At 40.5% G+C, this 25,132-nt stretch overlaps 1 protein-coding gene across 1 annotated transcript; it reads left to right on the top strand.

Annotated features, from left to right (window-relative positions):
• The first annotated feature begins 3,637 nt into the window (after positions 1-3,637).
• Positions 3,638-4,081, top strand: LOC142171989 (uncharacterized). Its single transcript, XM_075235736.1, has one exon. It carries the CDS (start codon positions 3,638-3,640, stop codon positions 4,079-4,081), a length of 444 nt encoding a protein of 147 aa, XP_075091837.1.
• Positions 4,082-25,132: the final 21,051 nt, after the last annotated feature.

Raw genomic sequence — 25,132 nt, 5'->3', positions numbered from 1 at the left:
GTGATTCGATTGTTACTTTTTTTTTTTCCCCAGTTATGTTACTTATTATTTCATAGTTCTATTTTTTTATTTAACTTCACCTTACCTTGGGCTCCAAACCAAACATGCACACAAGTGTAATAACATAATACGAATTTGCTCGCGCAATCAAATTACCAAAATAACATCTAAATATACGAATCTATGTTAGACATCTAGTTTGTTTGCCGCTTCATTTTTCAATTTATCCCTTTTAGCATTCTCACCTACCTTTTTTATGCTAAGACCACCAAAACCATTGTGTCTTTGATTAATTTCGTTAGGATTTTGGTGAATTTAATATCTTAAAATATTTACGAGGCATAATTGGTGATAAATTAAGAAATTGAGATGTCTTAAATTATTTTGTAATTGTTGTTAAATTTAATACTTGTAGTAATTAGGGTATTAGTAAAGTTATTTGATACTATACAATTAAATCAACAACAATAAAATTCCACCAGTGGGGTCCGGAGAGTGTAGAGTGTACGCAGACCTTACCCCTACCTCAAAGGGGATAGAGAAGCTGTTTCCGGGATACCCACAGCTCAGAGACAATAGATTGACTCGAGTTCCAGAGGAGCCTATTCTTGTCACAAATCACAAAAAAGAAGAAAATATCCATACACCGAGTAGGCCAGCAGTACATCCACTATGGAACTTTTAATCTATAAGCTCCCTAGGAGTCTTCCATCAATGTAACAGAAGATATTAAGCACCACTCTTTTGTTCGTTAAATGTCATAAATTTTAAAGACATGTGAGAAGATGTATAGAGAGGGGGCAAGAAATGTTTGCCTATACAGCAAACTAAACTCCAAAGACTTACAACTCCGTGCTTTAGCAGGAAAAAAAACGTGATTCTTATCTTGTCCATGGACAATTTATGTAAAATAAATCTACACCATATTCGGCTCTACTTCGTTTATGCATCTTTTACTTCGTCTATTAACCAAGTTCGAAAGGAGAAACAGAGAAAAGAGTAAAATGCATAGCCTTTGGGATTGCTAACTAACCCACTCGACTCTCGAGTACTTTTGGATTTTTCCGAAAGTACTTGTGGATAATTCCAATTAGTTTTTGGTACTTCCACAGTTTTTTGTTTTTGGTACTTCCACAATTTGAGGAAAGTACTTGAGTTTAATTTTTCCGAACAATTAGTTTTTAGTTCTTGAAACTATACAATTAAATCAAAGAAACAAATTATTATTAAACTACATCAAGCGATACAATCTATTAGATACATCGAATATCCAATCAACCTGTGAGGGATGGAGTAAGGACTCGAGAATTTGTAAAACTTGGCGGAATCTTATAATATTGAGTTCCTTAATAGATTGTTGATTCTAGTAGTATGTTAAAACAAATTTGAACACCTATGTTTTTTTTTTTTTTTTTTTTTTTTTTACATCTATGGTTATTTAGTTGAGTTACCATTTTATCAAGGAAAAAAATCAATAAAACACTGTGCATCATCATTAAATTTCAAAATTTGAAGATGTTAAAAAAAAGATGGACTGCATTCATTTTCTAGGAAGTTTAAATCCTTCACTATCATCTTAACAATAAAGATGAAGACAGAGGGGAGTAGAATTTGAGGAAAGAGTGTTCATCGATCACTAGTTCGTAAATTGAATTGCTTAGTTCTGATCATGCATTGGGGTAATTCTGGAAATCATGTCACAAGTTTTAACTTTACGAAAACGGATCCTTTTATAGCATTTAAAGTGAAGCTAAACAAATTGAACAATATCAATAAAATGATCATAGATTGAGGAGTGTTAACCTAATGAGAAGATATATATTATATTTCACTGAACCCATGAACTTTATAAATAGAAGAGCAAGACTATAGGTTATTAACTTATTATCCTCAGAATAGTTTTGTTAGTGAGTATGGTATTGTTAGCCTTTAGTTTTTTTTACAGAACTATTAGAACTGTTTGATGTTTGCTCAATATGGTGTCAGAATCTGAAAAAGAAAATAAAAAAAATTGGGAGGAATATTAACATAGAAAAAAGTTGTACTCTTTTATTCTATTAACATAGTAAGTTGAACAAACTAGGTGAAAATAATGTGGATCAAACTGTTTTAGATTCGAATGCTTTGATTTGCAGGGTTTGTATTTTGCCCAATTCAAATGAGGTGTTACCTCTACTAATGTCTGATGGTGTTGTTTTCCAGCAGAGTGTAACTATTTTTACCATTTGACCAAAGAAAAAAAAGAAACCAAAAATAAATAAAAAATACATTTGGTATTGGCAACAGTTCATATAGGAGATCTAGAGCCTTGTACAAAAGGGTCCTGTGCACTTGTTAGGTGTGCTCCTTTTCCTTTTCTGCCCAAAGCTTGAAGCCCCAATGGCCCAAGCTTCATATTCATTGAAGTAGTCCAAGAAGTTAGTAGAAATGACACCAGGTAGCCACTCTAAAAGGCTACTATTTAGGAATTAGTCAATCTGTAATGAATTTTAGTTTTTCAGTTCACCTTTTTTGGGACATAAATGTCCTGAATTGTCCTAAAATTAAAAATTTTCGTTTAAATTTTCAGGATAAAATAATTAATTATCCGAAAGTATCTGTTTTAAAAAGTATTACAATTCATACCCAGAAAACTTTTTACAAAATACCCAAAAAATACGTATGTTCTATAGTTTTGCAGTATACAATTCACATGTTGTATACCTTAATAGTATATAACAATGTGATTCAACTATTTTTACTATTGTACACCTTCAGAGTATAATTATGTGAATTGAATAAAATTGTGTTATGTAATTTATTAATGGACGAATTCTCTAAACGTATATAAGTGGCTAATTGTTTACATCACCTGGTAGTCCTGTAAAAGTCCCATAATTTTTCAATGAGAGTTGAGCCAGTCAAAAATATTCTTCTAAACTAACCAAACATCAAATTTTGAGTGTCAAGAAGTTTATGTATGCTAATAACAACGAAAACGAACAATTCCTTCCATTTTATCCTTATTATATACTTCTAGTCTCTCTCGAGAAAAAAATTATTTTCTACTGTAACATACACGATATGTTCACCAGTGACCAGAGGCAAATATAAGATTGAAGAATAGATGTGGACCTGTAGTGCTAGTGGTGGTTAGTTTTGTTAGTTATCCATTAGTTAGTTATAACTAACTTACACTATACTAGAGTTAGAGTAACTAGAGTTAACTTTAGTACTAACTACAGTTAGATTAGTTTTCCCACATTATATATACACATGTACAGATACATTTTACATTTAGAGTGAAATATTACAATATCTCCTCTTCTAGAATATTCCCTAAGATTTATTCTCTGCGACCTCCTTCTTCTCCCGCTAACAGAGTAATTCAGCTCAATCACCATGACAGAGCTCCATGGATAACTGAATTCAATATGGTATCAGAGCCACACGTCCATTAATATGGTCCTATTGTCTTCAATTTTTACTTTCTCGAAGCTTGGAAGGAAGATCGTCAATGGCGATAGTCGATAACACCGAACCGTAGAAACTAAGTCTCAATCATCCGCTCTTCCTGAATTTAAATGATAATTCAGGAGCTATATTGATTTTGTTACAATTGAGAGGACCAAACAATTACTCCGTATGGATCCGAGCGATGAGGATTGTAATCCTAAGTCGAAACAAGCTAGGTTTCATAGACGACACATGCAAAAAGGAGAATTACGGTATAAATCTCGTTGACCTCTGGGAATGTTGTAATGCGATTGTACTATCTTGGTTGATGAACTGTGTTTCACCGAAATTACTAAGTGGAATGGTGTATTCCTCAAATGCTAGTGCGATATGGGATGATTTGAAAGAGCGTTTTGATAAGGTGGATTGTTCTAGGAGTTTTCAGATCCACAAAGAAATTACTTTTGCTAGTCAGGGCACTAGCTTAATTTCAACTTACTTCTCAAAATTGAGAGTGCCTTGGGCAGAATTTTATAGTTTGGCACCAATTCTTGGCTATGACTGTGCCAAATCTCGTGAATTCGTTCAGTTTATGGAGCGCCAAAAGCTTCTACAGTTTCTGATGGGGCTAAATGAGTCATACTAACAGGCTCAGAGTCAGCTCTTGATGATGGTCCCAGTACCATCAGTGAATAAGGCGTATTCTATGCTAATGGAATGTGAAAGCGAAAAGACTATGGCAGATGCTTCTGCTAATCTAGATGCTGGTGAAATGGCTGCCTTGTTGACAATTAGGGTTGGAAATCAGCCAAAGAAGAACTATAATCTCTACTGTGATTACTGCAAATTAAAAAGGTCATATTAGGGATACATGCTACAAGCTAGTAGGATCTCCAAATGATTATAAGTTCAAGAAGAAATACAACTCTCAAGGAACAACTAATTTGGTGACTGAACAGCCTACACCAGCAACCTTCACTTCCACTCCCACTGCACCAACTTTCACACCATAACAATACCAACAAATTCTGTAATTGCTCAACAGCAAGCCCACAAAAGTTGCAGCTAATGCAGCAGAGCTGGAAACAGGAACTATTACATCCTTAATGACTTGTTTGAATCAAGGTGTTTGGATTGTAGATAGTGGAGCATCCAATCATATGACTCCAAGGTTGGATTTACAGCACAATGCAAGTTCATTAAGTAAAGGTGGTTCGGTTCACTTAACAAATGGGGAATTAGCTGAAATTACCCACAGTGGATCAACTAATATAATTCAGGATCACCCAGAATGCTATCATCTGCACTTGCGCACACCACAACTGTCACGACCCAAAATGGAGGGCCATGACTGGCACCCAGGCCATACCTGCTGAGCACCAACATACATTTTATCTAACCTTTCTTATTATCTATAACGGCTGACGAGATCAACATAAATGATAGACATGAATCATGAACAACTAACAATGACAGATAATGGCATGAACATATATAACATAGATCGACAAGGCTGTCATGAAGCTATATATAAGGTACGAGCCGACAAGCTGCCATGAGAGACTATACAACAAAAATCAGCCGACAAGGCTATCCAAACTATACATGAGTCGACACCTATCTATGAGCCTCTAAAGGAACATAAATTCTGCAATATTGCCGGAACATGGCCCCAACATACCTATAATGTCTATAACAAAAATGCATACCAAGACTACGGCAAGTCCAGAGAAAGGATCTCGCCAATAACCACTGGACTGGGTAGCCTACTGTGATGGGGGAGCTTCGTCTACCTATCTATCAGGACCTGCAGCACGACATGCAGTGTCCACAAATAAAAGAGACGTCAGTACGAATAAAGTACTGAGTATGTAAGGCAAGAAGCATAAATAAGAATAGTAATATAAAGAGGGATAGAGAGTATACAACCTGTAACATCTGAGTGCCTTTGAATAATATATAAATATATTGTATATGCTTGTATACTCTCATATCTTGTATATACTGCCCAACCTCAAGCTATGCAAATCTCACGGCTCCTTAGTCTACAATAAGAGAAATGATACTATCGTTATCGTTTAAGCGTCGTAACTAGTCTATATCTACCGCAACCTATTTTACAGTGAAATATAGCACCTCCCCTATTTATATAACTTCCCACAATTTACAACAATTACCAAATATCCCAAACAACATCAACAATAGCAACAACAACAATATAATCCAATGTGAGCTTCTCCGATTATCTTAACAATCATATTGAGCGGTAAGCTCATTTTTACTAATAATAAAACATAAATTAAATCCAACTCTTATTCCATAAATTAGTTCACAACCTTCAGGACATCATATATGTACGATATGATTCCTAATTTAAAACATCCACAAAATGACTTCTAAAACAGCCCCATACGCCTAGCACCCTAACTTTTATCGTCAATCACTTGTGTTTCGTGTTTTCTTCTTCAATAAACTTAGCTAACACCTAAGAAATCTTAACAACGGCAGCTACAACATTATCAAATTATTTTTCATAATTTCCAGCTATAAGAAACCATATATTTGGCCAAAAGACAGTCCAACCAAAAAGATAACCATGCCTCATGTTCTTTCAAGTTCTATCTTATGGTTTTTCATTCAAACAACAAAACCAACACAAGATTAACCTTAGAAACAATCATGAGGATGTTATAAATACCTTGGACATCAGCAACAACTCTAAACACCATCTCAACTTAGCTCACAATAGCCCTCAATCACACTACAACATCATAGAAGCATTATCTTGTAGTCGTTAACACTTTTGATGATGATTTGAGTTGATTTTCCTTGAATATGGTTCTTGGTATCTTGTGATATGTTAGAGAGGGTTTTGGAGAGCTTTTGGATGATTTTTGGGGTGAGAAATGACCCGAAATGAGGCTGAAACATTTTTTAAAAGAAGTAAGGTCGGTGGCCGTCTCAATTGAGTCCCAACAGGAGGTGCTTGCGTAGTCTCGCAAGAACATAAATATCTCTCTACTCCAATGTTGTATCGACCAATTGTTTAATACGTTGGAGACTAGACTCATAGTTCTTCAGTCTGGTAGGTAGATCACCCTATAATTCCAAGTAAATTGGGAGAAAAGCTTAGTAATATTTGACCTAAAGTTTAAGTAAAATTATGAACGTAAGTTGCGACAACTTTTGTCGACTTTTGTTTCATAACTCGTTTGACTTCAAGACTTATGATACAGATATTATATGATTCGAATACCTTAAAACAGAACCTCCTTAGCATATTAAGCACCTCTAGTTTTACCCAAAAATATGGGTTACAACATCCTTGATTCATTTAACTTCTAATATTTGTTAACCACTCTTATACACCCTTGTATCATTTAAGACCAATATGATTAACTTCTTATTATCTTAAAGATAATCTACTCTCGGATTTACGTTAACTAACTTACAGAATGAACTAATGTACGTGAATATGGCTTGTAACACCCTCCCCCTTAGGAACATTCATCCTCGAATGTAAGGGTTTATGGGGAGTCTAACTCATCGTGGATTCCAATGGAAATTTCCGGTCGAGTTTTCCCTATAAAATGGACACTGGCCAAACTTGCAAGCAGTTAAACCCAACGTATGGCCTCACAAGGCTATACAAAGCATTATGGATATGTACATTAACTGCATATTGCCATTTTATATTAAGGAAGAGTATTCTCAAGATATTATTTACCTTATCGAGCTGTTTCAGCTTCCATTACGTCCTGCGTTCCCCCGCATCCTTGTTATCTTCAATCTGGAATATGTAAGAGTATTTAGAATTTATCTCCTCTTCTGCTTCCCATGTCATTTCTTTCGTATTCTTGTTCCTCCACAATACTTTAACGGAAGCTACATCCTTTGTTCTCAGCTTGCGAACTTGTCTATCTAATATAGCCACTGGCACTTCTTCATATGATAGATCCTCCGTAACTTGTACATCTTTGATAGGGTCGACCCGAGAATGGCCTCCAATATATTTCCTCAACATAGATACATGGAATACCGGGTGGACAAATTCCAATTCGGATGGGAATTCTAACTCCTAAGCAACCTGTCCAATTCGTCAAAGAATCTTGTACGTCCCAATATACCACGGACTCAGCTTATCCTTCTTCCCAAAACGCATAACAACCTTCATCGGTGAGATCCTCAAAAAAACCCAATCACTAACCTAAACTCCAGATCACGACGTCGGACAGCAGAATAAGACTTTTGCCTGCCTCAGGCGTTCTTGAATCACTTTCACCTTCTCAATGGCTTGGTGAATCAAATATGGCCCATATAATTCTGTTTCGCTGACTTTGAACTATCCAACTGGTGATCTACATCTCCTCTTGTACAACGCCTCGTACGGGGCCATTTTAATATTGGAATGGTAGCTATTATTGTAGGCAAATTCTATGAGTGGTAGATGATCATCCCAATTTCTCTTGAAATCTAGAACATATGCTCATAGCATATCTTCGAGTGTCTGAATGGTACGTTCAGCCTGTCCGTCAGTCTACGAATGGAATGCAGTGCTGAAATTCACTTATGTGCCTAAACCCTTGTGAAACGACCTCCAAAAGTTATCCGTAAATTAAGCTCATCAGTCTGATATAATAGATACCAGCACACCATAAACCCTAACAATCTCCTTGATATACAGCCTCACATAATCTTCAGCCATGTAAGTTGTCTTAACTAGCAGAAGATGGGCAGATTTTGTAAGTCGATCAACTATCACCCAGATGAAGTCCATATTGATCACCTCTTATTTCCAGGTTGGAATCTCTATATTCTGAATCAACCCACGGGTTTCTGATGCACGATCTTTACTTGTTGACAATTAGGACACTAGGCTACAAATTCTGTAATAGCCTTCTTCATGTTGTCCTACCAATACAGCTCATTAACGTCATGATACATCTTTGTCGAGCCAGGATGGATGGAAAAATAGACTGATGAATCTCAATCATAATCTTCTCTCGCAGCCCTGCCATATATGCACACATAATCGGCCCTGATATCTCAATGCCCCATCTTTTACGATCTCGAAAGTCGTAATCTTATGCTGCTGAATTCCCTCTCTCAATCTTACTAAGGTATGGTCTTCATATTATCGTGCTTTTACCTCAGCTACCAAAGACGATTATGTCATATTCTGTACAGTGACACCTCCGTCATCAGAGTCTAACATTTTGATTCTCATATAGGCCAGCTGATGAATCTCTTTAGTCAATCCTTGCCTACCTACCTCAATATGTACTAAGCTTCCCATTGACTTACGATTGAGAGCGTATGCCACAACATTGGCTTTACCGGGATGGTATAATATCTCGACATCATAGTCTTTCAGTAATTTAATCCACCTTCGTTGCCTCAAATTCAACTCCTTCTGCTTGAAGATGTATTGTAAACTCTTGTGATATATGTATATGTCTACATGAACGCCATATAAGTAGTACCACCATATATTCAAAGCATATATTCCTGCAGCCAATTCCAAATCATGAGTCGGGTAATTCTTTTCATGTTTCTTCAATTGTCTCAATGCATAAGAAATCACCTTCCCACATTGCATCAATACGCACCCCAAACTTATACCCGGGCATCACAATATACCACCTAACCTTCTGTTCCTTCTGGGAGAGTGAGCACTGGCGCGAATGTCAATCAATTCTTCAGCTCCTAAAAACTACGTTCATAAGCGTCAGACCACTGGAACTTGGTAGCTTTCTATGTTAACTTAGTCAATAGTGCTAATATAGAGGAAAACCCTTCTACAAACCACCTATAATATACTGCTAGCCCCAGGAAGCTGCGGACTTCTGACGGCGTTGTAGGTCTCGGCCAATTCTTCACTGCATCGATCTTCTGAGTGTCGACACTAATACCCTAGTCAGATATCACATGGACAAGGAATGCTAATGAGTTCAGCCAGAATTCATATTTGGAGAGCTTAGCATATAACTTACGATCCTGAAGGGTCTGTAATACTATCCGCAAGTTGCCCGCATGTTCCGCCTCCGAATGAGAATACACCAGAATCTTATCAATGAATACGATCATGAACACGTCAAGATAGGGTCTAAATACACTATTTATGAGATCCATAAAAGCTGCTGGGTCATTTTTTAGCCTGAACGACATCACTAAGAACTCAAAGTGCCCATATCTTGTTCGGAAGGCTGTCTTCGGAATATCCTTCTCCTTAACTCTCACTTGATGATACCCTGAATGTAAGTCAATCTTGGAGAAATACTTAGCACCCTGGAGTTGGTCAAACAAGTCGTCAATCCTCGAAAGTGGATACTTGTTCTTTATAGTAACCTTATTCAACTATCGATAATCAATACACATCATTAACGATTCGTCTTTCTTCCGCACGAACAAGACTGGCACACCCGAAGGTGAAGTGCCAGGCCTAATGAAGCCCTTATCCATCAATTCCTTCAACTGCGCCTTGAACTCTCGCAACTCTGCCGGGGCCATCATGTATGGATGGATAGATATCGGCTGAGTGTCAGGCAACACATCAATGCTAAACTCAATCTTCCTTTCAGGAGGAAGTCTTGGGAGTTCATCTGGGAAAACATATAGAAATTCATTGACCACGGGGAATGATTGTAGAGTAGGTGGCTTCGCCTCCGCATCTCTAACACGAATGAGATGATAAATGTAACCTTTTGAGATCATCTTCCTTGTCTTAAGATAGGAAAAAAACCTACCTTTCGGCGTAGCAATGTTCCCCTTCCATTCAATGACAGGTTCACTGGGAAACTGAAACCTAGCGCTCTTCGTACGACAATCAATGTTTGCATAACATGATGCCAAGTAGTACATTCCCATTATCACATCGAAATCAACCATTTCTAAATCAAACAGATTCGCCGAGGTTTGACGATTACAAATCATCATTGTGCAGTCTGTATATACCTTTCTAGCAATCACAGAATCTCTTATTGGAGTGGATACCACAAGTGGTTTACTTATCAATTCTGGTTCAACACCAAACTTATTAGCCACAAAGGGTGTAACATATGATAATGTAGATCCCGGATCAATCAGTGCATATACATCATAAGAAAACACAGACAATATACTTGTAACAACATCCGGAGATGACTTGAGATCCTGTCGACCTGCTATAACATAGGTTCGATTTTGAGTACCGCTCGAACTCGAACTCGGCACTGCACCTCTACCCTTACCACGACCTGTCGACTGCTGAAAACCCCATGCTGGAGGTCGAACTGATGAGGAAGAACCAGACACAGATCCAGTCGGCTGAGCCATACCATCACATCCTCTATTAGGACAATCCCGCATCATATAGCCAGGCTGTCCGCAAGAATTGCATGCATTAGAACCTCGACAGCACATTCCAATGTGGGCCTTGCCGCACTGATCACAACGGGGTGTTGGGGGTCTCGTCTGACTAGTATCCCTATGATATTGCAAGCCTGATGCCCGCGAACTCTGACCTGGACCAGAATAGATAGATCGATCATACGGAGGCCTCAAAAATTATGGAGGAGCATAGCTACAGGTGGTGCCGAACTCTGATGTCGCCCAAACTCATACCATTAATTTAGGTTGTTAGGCGGTCGATGCAATAATAAAAACCCAACGCGAGTCGGGGTCGATTCCACATGGAGCTTGATGTGGGATTAGGTATATACCTAGTGTGAATGTATGACGTGCATAAGATTACACTTCCACATTTTCAATTATTGTTTCTACTTCTACTTTTATGCTAATGCTTGTAATTGTAAAGCTAAGAGACAATGTTTTTGGTTTTGGTTGTTTTTCAAGTTATAAAAGATCTAGGGTTGCGATTTCTGCCTAGTTAGTTACCTAACGGATTTAGAGCTTTAGGGCATGTTTGGTTGATCGGGATACAATATAGCAATAATACTCAATCACTCATTCTATACCTCTTGGTAGTTTGAGTGATTTTGCCTAATTTGGATTTCTCAAGTCCAAATGGGTATCTCACGAAACAAGTGATAAATGCTCAAGTCGGGTCTTACTATCTCTAGATTCAACCCTTTAATTAGGGCTATCAATTTCTTGAGTTCACCCCAAATTCTTGTTAGCCAAGTTTTCCTAGACTTAGTCTCACTTTCTCAAGTAAAGAGTAAGTCAATTAGGCATGAATCAACGTTTGCAACCATCAATTCTCAAATTCAAGCAAGAACTAGGATAAATTTCATATACCCAATCATAAATAAGCCCTAAATCAATCATCCATTAAGTACCCATACTAGGATTGGGTCACAACCCTAGCTAAGGGTTTAGCTACTCATGAAAAATGAAGAAATTAAAGAAGAAACTAAGATAAAATGCATAATAATTGATTAAGAAAAGAAAATCTAATGTTTAAATGATAAACTAATACAAAGTTACCCAATACAGTAAATAAAAATGGCTCTCTTTGTTCAGGTACACCAAACTTAACTTAAAAATAACAAAAAGATCTATTTATACCCAGTTGAAAATATCTGACAAAATTTCCCCTGTGAAGGTTGTGCGGCCGCACAATTATGTGTGCGGTCCGCACTCTGAGATTGACTGGCCAGGTTGACTTTTTGCGGTAGCATAAAAGTGAGATGCGGCCGCACTTCCTCTAATTGTGCGGACCGCACATTTCTGAGTGTGGCCGCACTCTTGTTCTTGGACTGGATCTGGGCTTCATTATGTGGACCGCACATTTATGAGTTCGGCCGCATCCTGCGCCCGCACAATAATAGTGCGGTCCGCACATCTTCAAGCTCCCAAACTACAGTCTCTGAATCTAGTCTTCTGCGGCCGCACAATAATTGTGCGGTCCGCACTCTGTGAAGAAATTTTATCAGTGCATCTTCAGAGTTTGCGGCCGCATACACTATTGTGCGGTCCGCACTGTAGCCTTTTTGCCTTGTTTTGGTTCTTGTCCAATTTTACTCCTTTTTGAGTTAATTTTTACTTCTTTGGCTCGTTTCCCAATATTCCTTCAAGAGAGCACATTTCATTAGTTCTCGAGAATACCTTTAAGCATTTTTGTGCTTAAAACGTAAGTAAAATAGAGCAAATAAGCGGTCAAAATCCCTACTTGTCCTCAAGCAATTAAGGCAATGTCTCACCTCCACTAGAAAAGGGTTATTTCAGCTGGCCTAAGTTGAATCAAACACAAATTAATTGGGACCAGCAATGACCCACACGTTCATGAATCATTATCAAGATTATGGTTTGAATTTTAAAGAACAAATGGCTCTAATGTGATGCTTGGGTATCAAGAGTTTACTTTGTTCATCAAGGAAACTCGCACTTTCGTACACGCCATTGTGGATCCCAAACTCCTCCTCTTATACTCTCTGGAAGCTCATCTCACTAATGAATGAAGAATTTAGTTCAATGACTCGAGAAAGATTCGCTCATCACTCTCAAAAGAATGTCACAAGCCCGGCTCTAAGTAGCATATGCTTGCCCCTCATGTAGATCACCACTAATGCAAGCTCGCTCGGCTTGAAATCACGTAGGGCATTTTCGGCATGTAATGAAGGATTTTGGACTAAGGAGGGAAATATCGGAATGGAATTGGTTCATCTTTCCTTTAGCACTTCATATTCTCTTTTTGGCTCTTACTTTGCTGACTCTTTGAGTCATTTTCTTTTCCCTTAGGGTATTAGAGAGAGTTGACATCACTCTTTCTTTTTCATGCTAATCATACTTTCCTTCTTTGTTATCTCTATGCTTTGAAATTTTGCTTTCTTTTGCATCTTTTCAACCCTTTCACATTATTCACTTTCCTTTTGTGTTTTTCTTTTGTTCTTCTTTTCTTTTTCTTTGCCTTTCATTTTCTTCATTTCTTTTCTCTTTCTATTCCTTGATACAATCTTTAAACACCTCGTCTCTCCCCCAAACTTATGTTTTTGCCATTTGAATTACATGAGTGCTAAGGAAAGTTCGGGTTCCAAGAGAGAGTCACTATAAAACGGGTAAAGACTTGTAATGTGGTTATCGAATAAAAAGGCTTTAGGCTCAAAAGGGTTTACTAAAGATGATATCATTGGTGGGCCATGGAAGGTTTCAAAACGGGTCAATAAAAGCCTATAATCAGTTCTCAAGCCAGGCTAACTTAGTACAATCAAAGCAAAAGAGGATGAAGAGTGACTGGCAGCATCACCACCCTCAGTCTCCTCCAACTGTATCTCATCATCACCGGGCTGAGGGATAAGAGGGTTGGTGAGCATCTAAAATATCTCCTCAGCAGTGGGATCTGGCTCGTCAGAATTGCCAGCTGGTGTCTTTGCTAATGGTGCCGCTGGATCAGCTGGTACTGATGGATCTGTCTCCATAAGTAGGTCAAAAGGTAAATCACATGCTGCTGCTATCTTCGTCACCTCTTTTCTCAAACTCTCCACTGCTTTCTTTGAATCCTGGGACTTCCTCATCTTCTTCACCTGCTTGGTCAACTCCTTAATAGCACCCCCATGAGCCACTAATGTATCCATAATAGTCTTTTGGTTGTCCAGAATCTTCTTCAATGTTTCCTCCTCTGACAGAGGGACCTGTGGTGCTGCTAGGATAGAAGACTGTGCTGCAACAATACTGGATGTGTCAGACAACTTAGAAGTGGATGTCTGCATCCAGTTGTTGAGGCTCGCCAAAGTCTGGGAGACTCGCAACGCATTGAGAGGATAAGTGGATGAGGCTGGCACTGGTACTGCAACTGATGGCCTATAAGATGAATATGGTGGCACTTCGGCTGACCCGGTGGAAGGCCCGATTGTTGTGGAAGGCATGGGAGCTGTAGATGGCTCAGCAGTAGCCTCAGAACCCACCACCGATGGCTCGTTGGACTGACCAACGGTAGTAGTGACCTTACCCTTGAACTTTGTGTTGTCATCACCCTGCAGGTGGTACCATGAGAAAGGCTTCTTGGCCTTTACTTTTGTGTCATATGGCCTCGGCTCCACCTTGGCATCATTGAAGTACTCAGTGAGGGTGTTTGGATAAGGTTGAGACTTTTCACTTTTTCGGACCGCCAATGTGATGTTGGTTGACATGATGGCACCCACATTGATCGGGTACCCTACCATAATTTAAGCCACCAGAACTACCCGGGGAAGTGGGAGGTTGTTCTCATTCAAACTCGGATCAATCCGGGTACACACAAAGGTTTGCCACCCTTTAGCTTCAAAATTTAGAGTGGCCTGGAGGATAGGAACTCCTGCTATAATCCATGGCGGTGATGGTCCTCGGGCGGCCAAAATCTCAGCTAGCCAAGGGCGGGCTGCATCACCCAAAGCCAACTTCTCTAGGTACTGGACTGCCCCCACATCTTCTAATCCCACATAAGTGTTCAAAGAGCAGGCGTCAAAGCAGACTTTCAAATTTCTCACCTTTGTCACTTTTCCCCCTTCTTGATGTGAGCCACATTAGCGTAGAACTCCGTGACCAAGTGCTCATTTGCATCGATGACACTGTGGGAGAACCACTTCCACCCCTTGCACTCGTGAAACTGTCTAAGGACATTTGGATTATGAATATCCAAATCCTTCATTAAGAACTGTCACTCAAGTGTGAGTGACCTCTGGGGCTACAATTCCCGAAACCTGTTGAAGGCTGTCAAGCTCACGAAACGATCCTCCCATATTTCCTTTCTTTTCGACCTCTCAAGGCCGCCCACTTGAGTGTCACCCCCTCTACCATCATCCTGGACATCATCATCATTGACATCAATAGCTACTGGTGCCGGACGAGTTGGTGTAGAGGAGGACTCGGAACCCTGGCTTCTCGCATCAGAATCTCCAGAGGAACTAGATGTAGGTTCGTCGCACAATTGAAAACGCCCAGTAGGTTGGTATGGTTGGGACTGGGCCTCAGGTTGGACCTCCATTCAATGACCCTCGGAGGCTTCCGTAGATGGGGCATAGGAACTGGATTCTAAAGGCTCTGTGGCCCTTCCTCTCCCGGTGGTAAGCTTTTTAGCAATAGGCTTCTATTGCACTCGCAGAGCGCGAGTGCCTTTTCCTCTGCCTCGGGAGGATTCACCTCTCCCTTTTGATGTATCGCCTCCACCACATGATCTAACCATTGTCCGTAATACAAGGTACATAGGTCAGTTGAGTTCAAAATAATCCAAACATTTTGCAAAACAATTGCAGCACAACAATTATCAAAGGAGACAGTGCGGACCGCACAATTTTGAGTGCGACCGCAGATTGTCTAGTGCAGACCGCACAATTTTAAAGTGCGGTCGCACCCCCTGAAGTGCGGACCGCACAATTTTGAGTGCGTCCGCACATCCTGAAGTGCGGACCGTACAATTTTGTGTGCGGCCGCACAAATCCAATCCTGAGATACTGATTCTCTGAAGTTCAAAGGTGCGGTCGCACAAATTATTATGCGGCCGCACAATTTTTTTGCGGACCGCACAATTTTGAGTGCGGTCCGCACCCTTCAAGCATAATATTTTCCCTATTCAAGTGGTCTGTCGATCGCACAAATTTGTGTGCGGACGTACAATTTGAACATTTACGACGGTTAGGGTAGGGTTCATGCATTTTTTCACAATTTAGACATGGCATGCACAAATTAACATGATTAATGGTCTACCTAGTCCCTAATGAACATATATGAAACTACCCACATGATTTTAAGCACCCATGACTAGCAATTGACATTTTAGGTCTAACAATACTTCTACCACAAAAGAACAAAAACTAAAAGAAATTGCAAAATCTAAAGATGTAATGAACATACCAGTTATGAATGATGCAGGTAAGAATCTACACTAATGAAATTAAGGAAGATTGTGAACTAATTGATCGTGCACTGTGTTTGCTTAGGGTTCAAGAACTCAGAGTGGTAAAGTTGTGAATAGTGCCTTGAGGTTTTATTTATAGGTTGACCAAGTTGCCCCAAACCTAAGGCGAATGCGGCCGCACAATTTTGAATGCGAACCGCACTCTTTACCTGGACCTTGAAGCAACTATGCGGTCCGCATAAAAGTGAGTGCGGCCGCAGAATTTGTGCGGACCGCACAATTTTGTGTGTGGCTACAGATTGGCTATGAATTTTGACAGGCCAACTTCAGAGAACTTGCAATTTTCGTCTTCCAGTTATGCGACTGCACACAGAATTGTGCGGCCGCAGAGTAATTTCTGCTGCTGCTTAGAATTGTGTGGTCCGCACAATTAATGTGAGGTCCGCACTCTTTCATCACTTAACCAAATTTTGACACAGTCCCTGCAATGCACATCCATTCATGCAATGCACTTCAAAACTAGTTAGCACAAAACAAAGTCTATCTAATGAAAAAGAAAAAGAAAAAGACACATGGGTTACCTCCTAAGAAGCGCCAGATTTAACGTCGCGGCATGACGCAGGTTACCATAAATCACTTGAAATAAATTAACGCCACAACGTGGCCATCATCAATTTTGCCAAGATAATGTTTCACCCGGTGACCATTTACTCTAAAAACCTCATCATTCTTGTTCTTCAAGTCTAATGCACCAAAGGGTGTCACATGCACAACCTCAAATGGACCACTCCATTTGTATTTCAACTTTCCCAGAAACATCAGCATCCAAGAATTGAACAATAGCACAAGATCACCTTCTTTGAACTTCTTATTCCGTATGTACTTGTCACGGAGGTACTTTATCTTGTCCTTGTACAAGGATGAACTTGAATATGCATGGAATTGGAATTCATCAAGCTCATTAAATTGTGCCACCCTTAAGTTGGCGGCGACATCCCATTCAAGATTAAGCTTCTTCAATGCCCACATAGCCTTGCGCTCAAGTTCCACTGGTAGGTGAAAAGATTTCCCGAACACTAACCGATACGGAGACATACCAATCGGTGTTTTGTTAGACATCCTATAAGCCCAAAGAGCATCATCAAGTTTCTTTAACCAATCCGTCCGGTTGGCATTCACAGTCTTCGACAAAATACTCTTGATCTCTCGGTTAGAGACTTCGACTTGCCCACTTACTTGAGGATGATAGGGAGTCGACACTTTGTGATTGACACCATACTTTGTGAGTAAGGTATCAAAAGCTTTGTTACAAAAGTGCGATCCCCCATCACTAATAATAGCCCTTGGAGTACCAAATCTCGTGAGATGTTCTTTTTCAAAAATTCCACCACACTTCGAGCTTCATTGTTGGGTAAAGCCACGGCTTCAACCCATTTTGACACATAATCCACAACTACCAATATGTAAGTGTTCTCACAAGAGCTCACGAACGGACCCATGAAATCAATGCCACACACATCAAAAATGTCAATCTCCAAGACGGTGGTGAAGGGCATCTCATTCTACTTAAAAATCTCACCGGCCCTTTGACATTCATCACAACACTTGACGAGATCGCTAGCGTTCTTGTAAAGAGTAGGCCAATAGAATCCACAACTCAACACTTTTGTTGCCATTCTAGCTCCACCATGGTGACCACCATATGGTGAAGAGTGGCAAGCCTCAAGAATTTCCATTTGTTCCTCCTCCGGTACACATCGTCGAATCACACCATCGGTACAAATCCGAAAGAGATAAGGCTTATCCCAATAATAGTCAAGGCAATCCCGTTTGAGCTTTTTCCTTTGGTTTGAAGAGAACTCATTCGGTAAAATCCCACTCACAAGATAATTTGCTAAGTCGGCAAACCATGGCATCCCGGTCATAAAAATGGCTAGAAGTTGCTCGTCGGGAAATGAATCATTTATCTCAAGGCCATCATGTGGCCTCCCCTCCTCCTGCAAGCTAGACAAGTGACCCGTCACTTGATTTTCACTACCTTTGCGGTCTTGAATCTCTAGATCAAACTCTTGCAAAAGAAGCACCCACCGCATTAGTCTTGCTTTAGAATCTTTCTTGCTCATCAAATATCGAAGCGCCGCATGGTCGGTGTAAACAATCACCTTTGTACCCATCAAGTACGGGCGGAACTTCTCCATAGCAAAAACAATAGCAAGGAGCTCTTTTTCAGTTACTGTGTAGTTGACTTGGGCATCATTCATGGTCTTACTAGCATAGTAGACCGGATGGAAGATTTTGTTGATACGTTGCCCTAACACCGCTCCAACCTCCACATCACTTGCATCACACATGATCTCAAAAGGTAAGCTCCAATCCGGTGCGGTGATAATATGAGTAGTAGTCAACTTAAACTTGAGCAATTTGAATGCCTTCATATAATCTTCGTTGAAATGGAACTTGGCATCCTTCTCCAAAAGTTTTCACAAAGGGTTTATCACCTTAGAAAAGTCCTTGATGAATCGACGATAGAACCCCACATGACCCAAAAAGCTCCTCACTCCCTTCACAGATGTAGGGGGAGGGAGTTTGGAGATCACCTCAATTTTGGCCTTATCGACCTCAATACCATGGTTTGAAATTTTGTGGCCGGGTGCCTTCCTCGACCATGAAGTGACATTTCTCCCAATTCAAAACCAAGTTTGTTTCCTCACATCTTGCCAATACCTTGTCCAAGCACTCATCAAAAGAGTTCCCCACCACAGAAATGTTATCCATGAAGACCTCAAGAAAATCCTCCACCATATCGGTGAAGATGGCCATCATACATCGTTGAAAAATTTTCGGTGCATTGCATAACCCAAATGGCATCTGCGAGAATGCGAAAGTACCATAGGGACAAGTGAAAGTAGTCTTCTCTTGGTCTTCCGGAGCAATAAAAATTTGATTGTAGCCGGAGTATCCATCAAAAAAACAATAAAAAGCACGTCCGGCCAACCGATCAAGCATTTGATCAAGAAATAGAAGTGAAAAATGATCTTTCCGAGTGACTTTGTTGAGCTTCCTATAGTCCATGCAAACTCTCCACTCAGTGACCATCCTTTTGGGGATCAACTCGTTCTTGTCATTTATTACCACAGTCATGCCTCCTTTCTTTGGGACACATTGCACCGGAGAGGTCCACGAGCTATCGGAAATGGGGTAGACAACCCCGACATCCAACCATTTAATGATCTCCTTCTTCACCACCTCTTGCATTGCTTCATTTAATCTTCTTTGATGTTCAACGGAGGGTTTGGCGTCCTCCTACAAAATAATCTTGTGCATGCAAAAGGCGGGGCTTATACCCCGAATATCCGCCAATATCCATCCTATAGCTTTCTTCCTCTTTTGGAGCACCGCCAAAGTAGAATCTACCTGCACGTTAGTTAAGCAAGAGGAAAGAATAACATGTAAAGTAGAACATGGGCCAAGAAACTCATACCTGAGATGTGGAGGCAATGGATTTAACTCTAAAGTGGGAGGCCCCTCGATTGAGGGCTTTGTTGGAGGAGTCTTCCGGTTCTCAAGATCTAAGGACAATTTTCGGGGTTCATAAGCATACGACCCCATTCCTTGTAATGCATTTACACATTCCACATAGTCATCCTTCCCATCATCATCATGATTATACAATACGGCCTCCAAAGTATCATCAACATTCATTATTGCACTAGCATCATCAACAATTACCTCGGTCACTAAGTCCACAAACGAACAAACTTCGTTGCTATTCGGTTGCCTCATAGATTTGCACACATGGAAAATCACCTTTTCATCTCCCGCCCGAAAGGTGAGCTCACCGGCTTCCACATCAACAAGAGCCTTCCCCGTAGCAAGGAAAGGTCTACCCAAGATAATAGGCACCTCATAGTCCACTTCGCAATCAAGAATCACAAAGTCCGCCAGAAGGATGGACTTATCAACACGGACCAACACATCATCAATAATGCCCAATGGTCTCTTCATAATATGATCCGCCATTTGTAACCTCATAGATGTGGGTCTTGGTTGCCCAATTCCCAAAGTTTTGAACACTGAGTAGGGAATCAAGTTGATACTCCCCCCTAGATCACATAGAGCTTTGGCAAAGTCGGCGCTTCCAATAGTGCAAGGGATTGTGAAAGCGCCGGGATCTTCCAATTTCGGGGCCATTGAGTGCACAATAACACTCACTTGATGTGTCATCTTGATAGTCTCACAATTCATTGATCTTTTCTTTGTCACCAAATCTTTCATGAACTTTGCATAACCGGGCATTTGTTACAACGCCTCAACCAATGGCACATTAATGGATAAGCTCTTTATCATGTCAATAAACTTCTTAAATTGGTTCTCACTATTTTGCTTGGCGAGCCTTTGAGGGTATGGAGTTGGAGGCCTTGGCATTGGTTCCTTGGCCTTTTGCACTACCGGTTCCAGTATGTCAATCACATGTTCCCTAGAAGGGTTCACTTCTTCTTGGGTCTCCTCCACATTCTCATCAATATTAATTCTCACTTCTTCATTAGCTTGAACCACATTTCTTAGAATCTCATCTTCTTGAACCACTACATCATCATCCACAATTCTTCTTGGATTTGAGGTGGTTGCATCTCCACCCATTCCACTCCTTGTTGTTATGGCCATGGCATGTCCCGTGTTGTTCCCACCCTTCGTGTTCACCACCATGTCACTAGGTAGTGCCCCCTTAGGACGAGTGTTTAAAGCTTGCGAGATTTGTCCCAGTTGAACTTCCAAATTACGGATTGAAGTGTTATGAGAGGCTAATTGAGCATCGGAGTCGGCATTTTTCTCCATCATTTGTTTGAACATATTTTCGATCCGTCCCATCTCATTGTTGGAATAACTAGAACCTTGAGACGGATAAGGAGGCGGGTTGTTTGGTTGTTGATACATCGGGGGTCTTTGAGAGCCCGGTCCCCGATTCCCTTATTTACCGTTCCAACCCCCTTGGTTGTTACCTCCCCAATATCCTTGATTGTTGCCACCCCAATTGCCTTGGTTTCCTTGATTTATCCAATTGCCTTGATTATTGTTATTGTTCCAATTACTTTGATTGTTGGTACCACCACTCTAATTGCCTTGGTGGTTTTGATTGTTCTAATATCCTTGATTTCCTTGAGACCACCATTGTTGGTGATTCGGGCCTTGAGAGTTGTTCCTTTGTCCTTGGTAGTTATTCACATATTCCACTTCTTCTTTTTGATCATTGTATTATTCGTCTTGGTCGAACCCACTATCATCTTGCACAAATTGTTCCACACGGTTTTGCACTTATTGACCCTTTTACCTTCGCTTGTTCACCATCATATTGACACCTTTCATTGCATTTACTTGCTTAGGACCTTGAACGTGATGAAGTTGAGCTTTGGCCAATTGATTCATTGTAGTGGTCAACTCGGCAATTGCTTGCCCATGATCGTGAAATTCTTTGTGTAGGTGAATCACATTTGGATCGCCTTGAGGAACATTTGCTCTACTTTGCCACGTCGATGAAGTATCCGCCATTTCATCTAAGATTTTACAAGCTTCGGCATATGGTGTTGTCATGAAATTTCCACCGGCAAGTTGGTTGACCACGTATTGATTGGTAGTATTGATCCCCCCTGTATAAGGTTTGTTGAATAATAGCCTCGGTCATGTCATTATTCGGGAACTCTTTCACCATAGTGAGGTACCTCTCCCATATCTTGAGCAAAGGCTCATTGGATTCTTTTTTGAATGCTAGAATTTCGTCTCTAAGAGTAGCCATATGCCCGGGAGAAAAGAAATTGGCAATGCATTTTTTCGCCAATTCATCCCATGTATGGATAGAATGGTTTGGCAATCTTTATAACCAGTCCAAGGCTTTCCCCCATAGAGAAAAGGGAAATAGTTTCAGCCTTAAAGCATCCTCAGAAACGTTGGTCTGCTTACTCCCCCAGCAGGTGTCCACAAATCCTTTCAAATGCTTGTACGCATTTTGATTCGGAGCTCCGGTGAAGAATCCCCGTTGCTCAAGCAATTTAAGCATAACATTTATGATTTGAAAGTTGCCCGCCCTAATGCGGGGCAGGACTATGACACTTGCGTACCCTTCATTCGGCAACACCCGGTGTGGAGCTGCTCTTGGTGGATTTGGGGGAGGAACGGGAATGTTGTCTTGAGGCGGTCGGTCTCGTCTATTTGCTTGAGGTTCAATAGGAACCTCTTCAACTGGGTCATCTTCCACGTCCACATCCCCCAACGGAATGTTTTCGAGAGTATCATTGTTGAGAGCCATTTTTGTACCTAAAATCGATTCACAAAAAGGTTAGTAACCCGGAAGGAAAGGAAGACAAGTCACACACAAATCTAAATATATAGCTAAATCCGTTTTGCTCCCCGGCAATGGCGCCAAAAATTGATGTCTCCCAAACTCACACCACTAATTTAGGTTGTGAGGCAGTTGATGCAATAATAAAAACCCAACACAAGTCGGGGTCGATTCTACAGGGAGCTTGATGTGGGATTAGTTATATACCTAGTGTGAATATATGACGTGCCTAAGATTACACTTCCACATTTTCAATTGTTGTTTCTACTTCTACTTTTATGCTAATGCTTGTAATTGTAAAGCTAAGAGACAATATTTTTGGTTTTGGTTGTTTTTCAAGTTATAAAAGATCTAGGGTTGCGACTTCCGCCTAGTTGGTTACCTAACGGATTTAGAGCTTTAGGGCATGTTTGGTTGATCGGGATACAATATAGCAATCATACTCAATTACTCACTCTATACCTCTCGGTAGTTTGAGTGATTTTGCCTAATTTGGCTTTCTCAAGTCCAAATGGGTATCTCACGAAACAAGTGATAAATGCTCAAGTCGGGTCTTACTATCTCTAGATTCGACCCTTAAATTAGGGCTATCAATTTCTTGAGTTCACCCCAAATTTTTGTTAGCCAAGTTTTCTTAGACTTAGTCTCACTTTCTCAAGTAAAGAGTAAGTCAATTAGGCATGAATCAACGTTTGCAACCATCAATTCTCAAATTCGAGCAAGAACTAGGCTAAATATCATATACCTAATCATAAATAAGCCCTAAATCAATCATCCATTAAGTACCCATATTAGGATTGGGTCACAACCCTAGCTAAGGGTTTAGCTACTCATGAAAAATAAAGAAATTAAAGAAGAAACTAAGATAAAATGCATAATAATTGATTAAGGAAAGAAATTCTAATGTTTAAATGCTAAACTAATACAAAGTTACCCAATACAGTAAATAAAAATGGCTCTCTGTGTTCAAGTACACCAAACTTAACCTAAAAATGAAAAAAAGATCTATTTATACCCAGTTGAAAATATCTGACAAAATTACCCCTGCGCACAATTATGTGTGCGGTCCGTACTCTGAGATTGACTGGCCAGGTTGACTTTCTGCGGTCGCATAAAGTGAGATGTGGCCGCACTTCCTCTAATTGTGCGGACCGCACATTTCTAAGTGTGGCCGCACTCTTGTTCTTAGATTGGATATGGGCTTCATTATGCGGACCACACATTTATGAGTGCGGCCACATTTTGGCATCGTGCGGCCGCACAATAATAGTGCGGTCCGCACATCTTCAAGCTCCCAAACTACAGTCTATGAATCTAGTCTTTTGCGTCCGCACAATAATTGTGCGGTCCGCACTCTGTGAAGAAATTCTATCAGTGCATCTTCAGAGTTTGCGGCCGCATACAGTATTGTGCAGTTCGCACTGTAGCCTTTTTACCTTGTTTTGGTTCTTGTCCAATTTTACTCCTTTTTAAGTTGATTTTCACTCTTTGGCTCGTTTCCCAATATTCCTGCAAGAGAGCACATTTCAATAGTCCTCGAGAATACCTTTAAGCATTTTTGAGCTTAAAACGTAAGTAAAAGAGAGCAAATAAGCGGTCAAAATCTCTACTTATCAAACTCCTCGAAGACTAGGGCTGATACTACCTCTGAAGTCACCAGAATACCCTGCAAATCTCGCCCTCTTATGCTGGCCCATATACTGCTCCCTATCTTCCCTTTGCTAGCGCTTACGATCCTCTAGTATTTGGGCATAAGCCTGAATACGAGAAATATCTATGCCTCCCACCAAGGAGGTTGTCGTGCATTCATTTATCAGACGTGGTCCCAACCCGTTCACGAAAAGGTTCACCCTATCGCTTATCTTGGCCACCATATGGGGAGCATACCTTTGCTAAAGAATCAAACTGCATACTATACTCTCGCACACTCATATTACCTTGTCGGAGGTTCAAGAACTTATCAGCTCTAGCTCGTCGTATCTCAACTGGCAAGTAGTGACGTAGGAAGGCCTCAAAAAATTCCTTCCACACAACTGGAGGAGCGTTCAGACCTATGGATCTCTCTCAACTGTCATACCAGAAAATTGCTAAATCCCATAACCGATGAGAAGCCAACTCTAATGCCTTCGTATCACTAGCGTGCATAACCCGCAGTGTTCGATGAACCTGATCAATAAAAGTCTACAGGCCCTCCTTGGGGTCTGATCCGGTAAACAACGGAGGGTCTAGATTAATAAAATCATGAACTGTCAGCAACACTGGTATTTTGCCATTGAGCCTGAGCAGCTGCTAATCTAGTCAACAACTGCACTGCACTCCGCATATCCTGGTCTATAGTTCCAGGGGAGGAATTGGAGGTGTTGGGTCCCTCCTCATATCCACTGGAGGAGACTGAGTAGATAAGGTATGGGACGACATCTCGCTCTGAGCCTTACTTTGGCCTGCTCTAGCTGGAGGCACCTGACTGGTACCCTCTCCCGCAGTTGTATCAAGCCGTCTACTAATTGCTTGCTTCCTAGTCGAAGGCATCGCTGAAAGAAAACAAGGTGAATACTAGAGATGAATACTTACAACTCAACTGTACGCACGAT

Source organism: Nicotiana tabacum, chromosome 17 (genome assembly GCF_000715075.1).
Source record: "Nicotiana tabacum cultivar K326 chromosome 17, ASM71507v2, whole genome shotgun sequence".
In the NCBI taxonomy this organism is placed as follows: domain Eukaryota; kingdom Viridiplantae; phylum Streptophyta; class Magnoliopsida; order Solanales; family Solanaceae; genus Nicotiana; species Nicotiana tabacum.
The sequence above is the reverse complement of the archived record's forward strand: the minus strand, read 5'-3'. Positions and strand labels throughout refer to the sequence as shown.

Excerpts from the sequence above, each read along its gene's own strand:
- LOC142171989 (XM_075235736.1), top strand. The coding sequence starts at position 3,638 with ATGAGGATTGTAATCCTAAGTCGAAACAAGCTAGGTTTCATAGACGAC.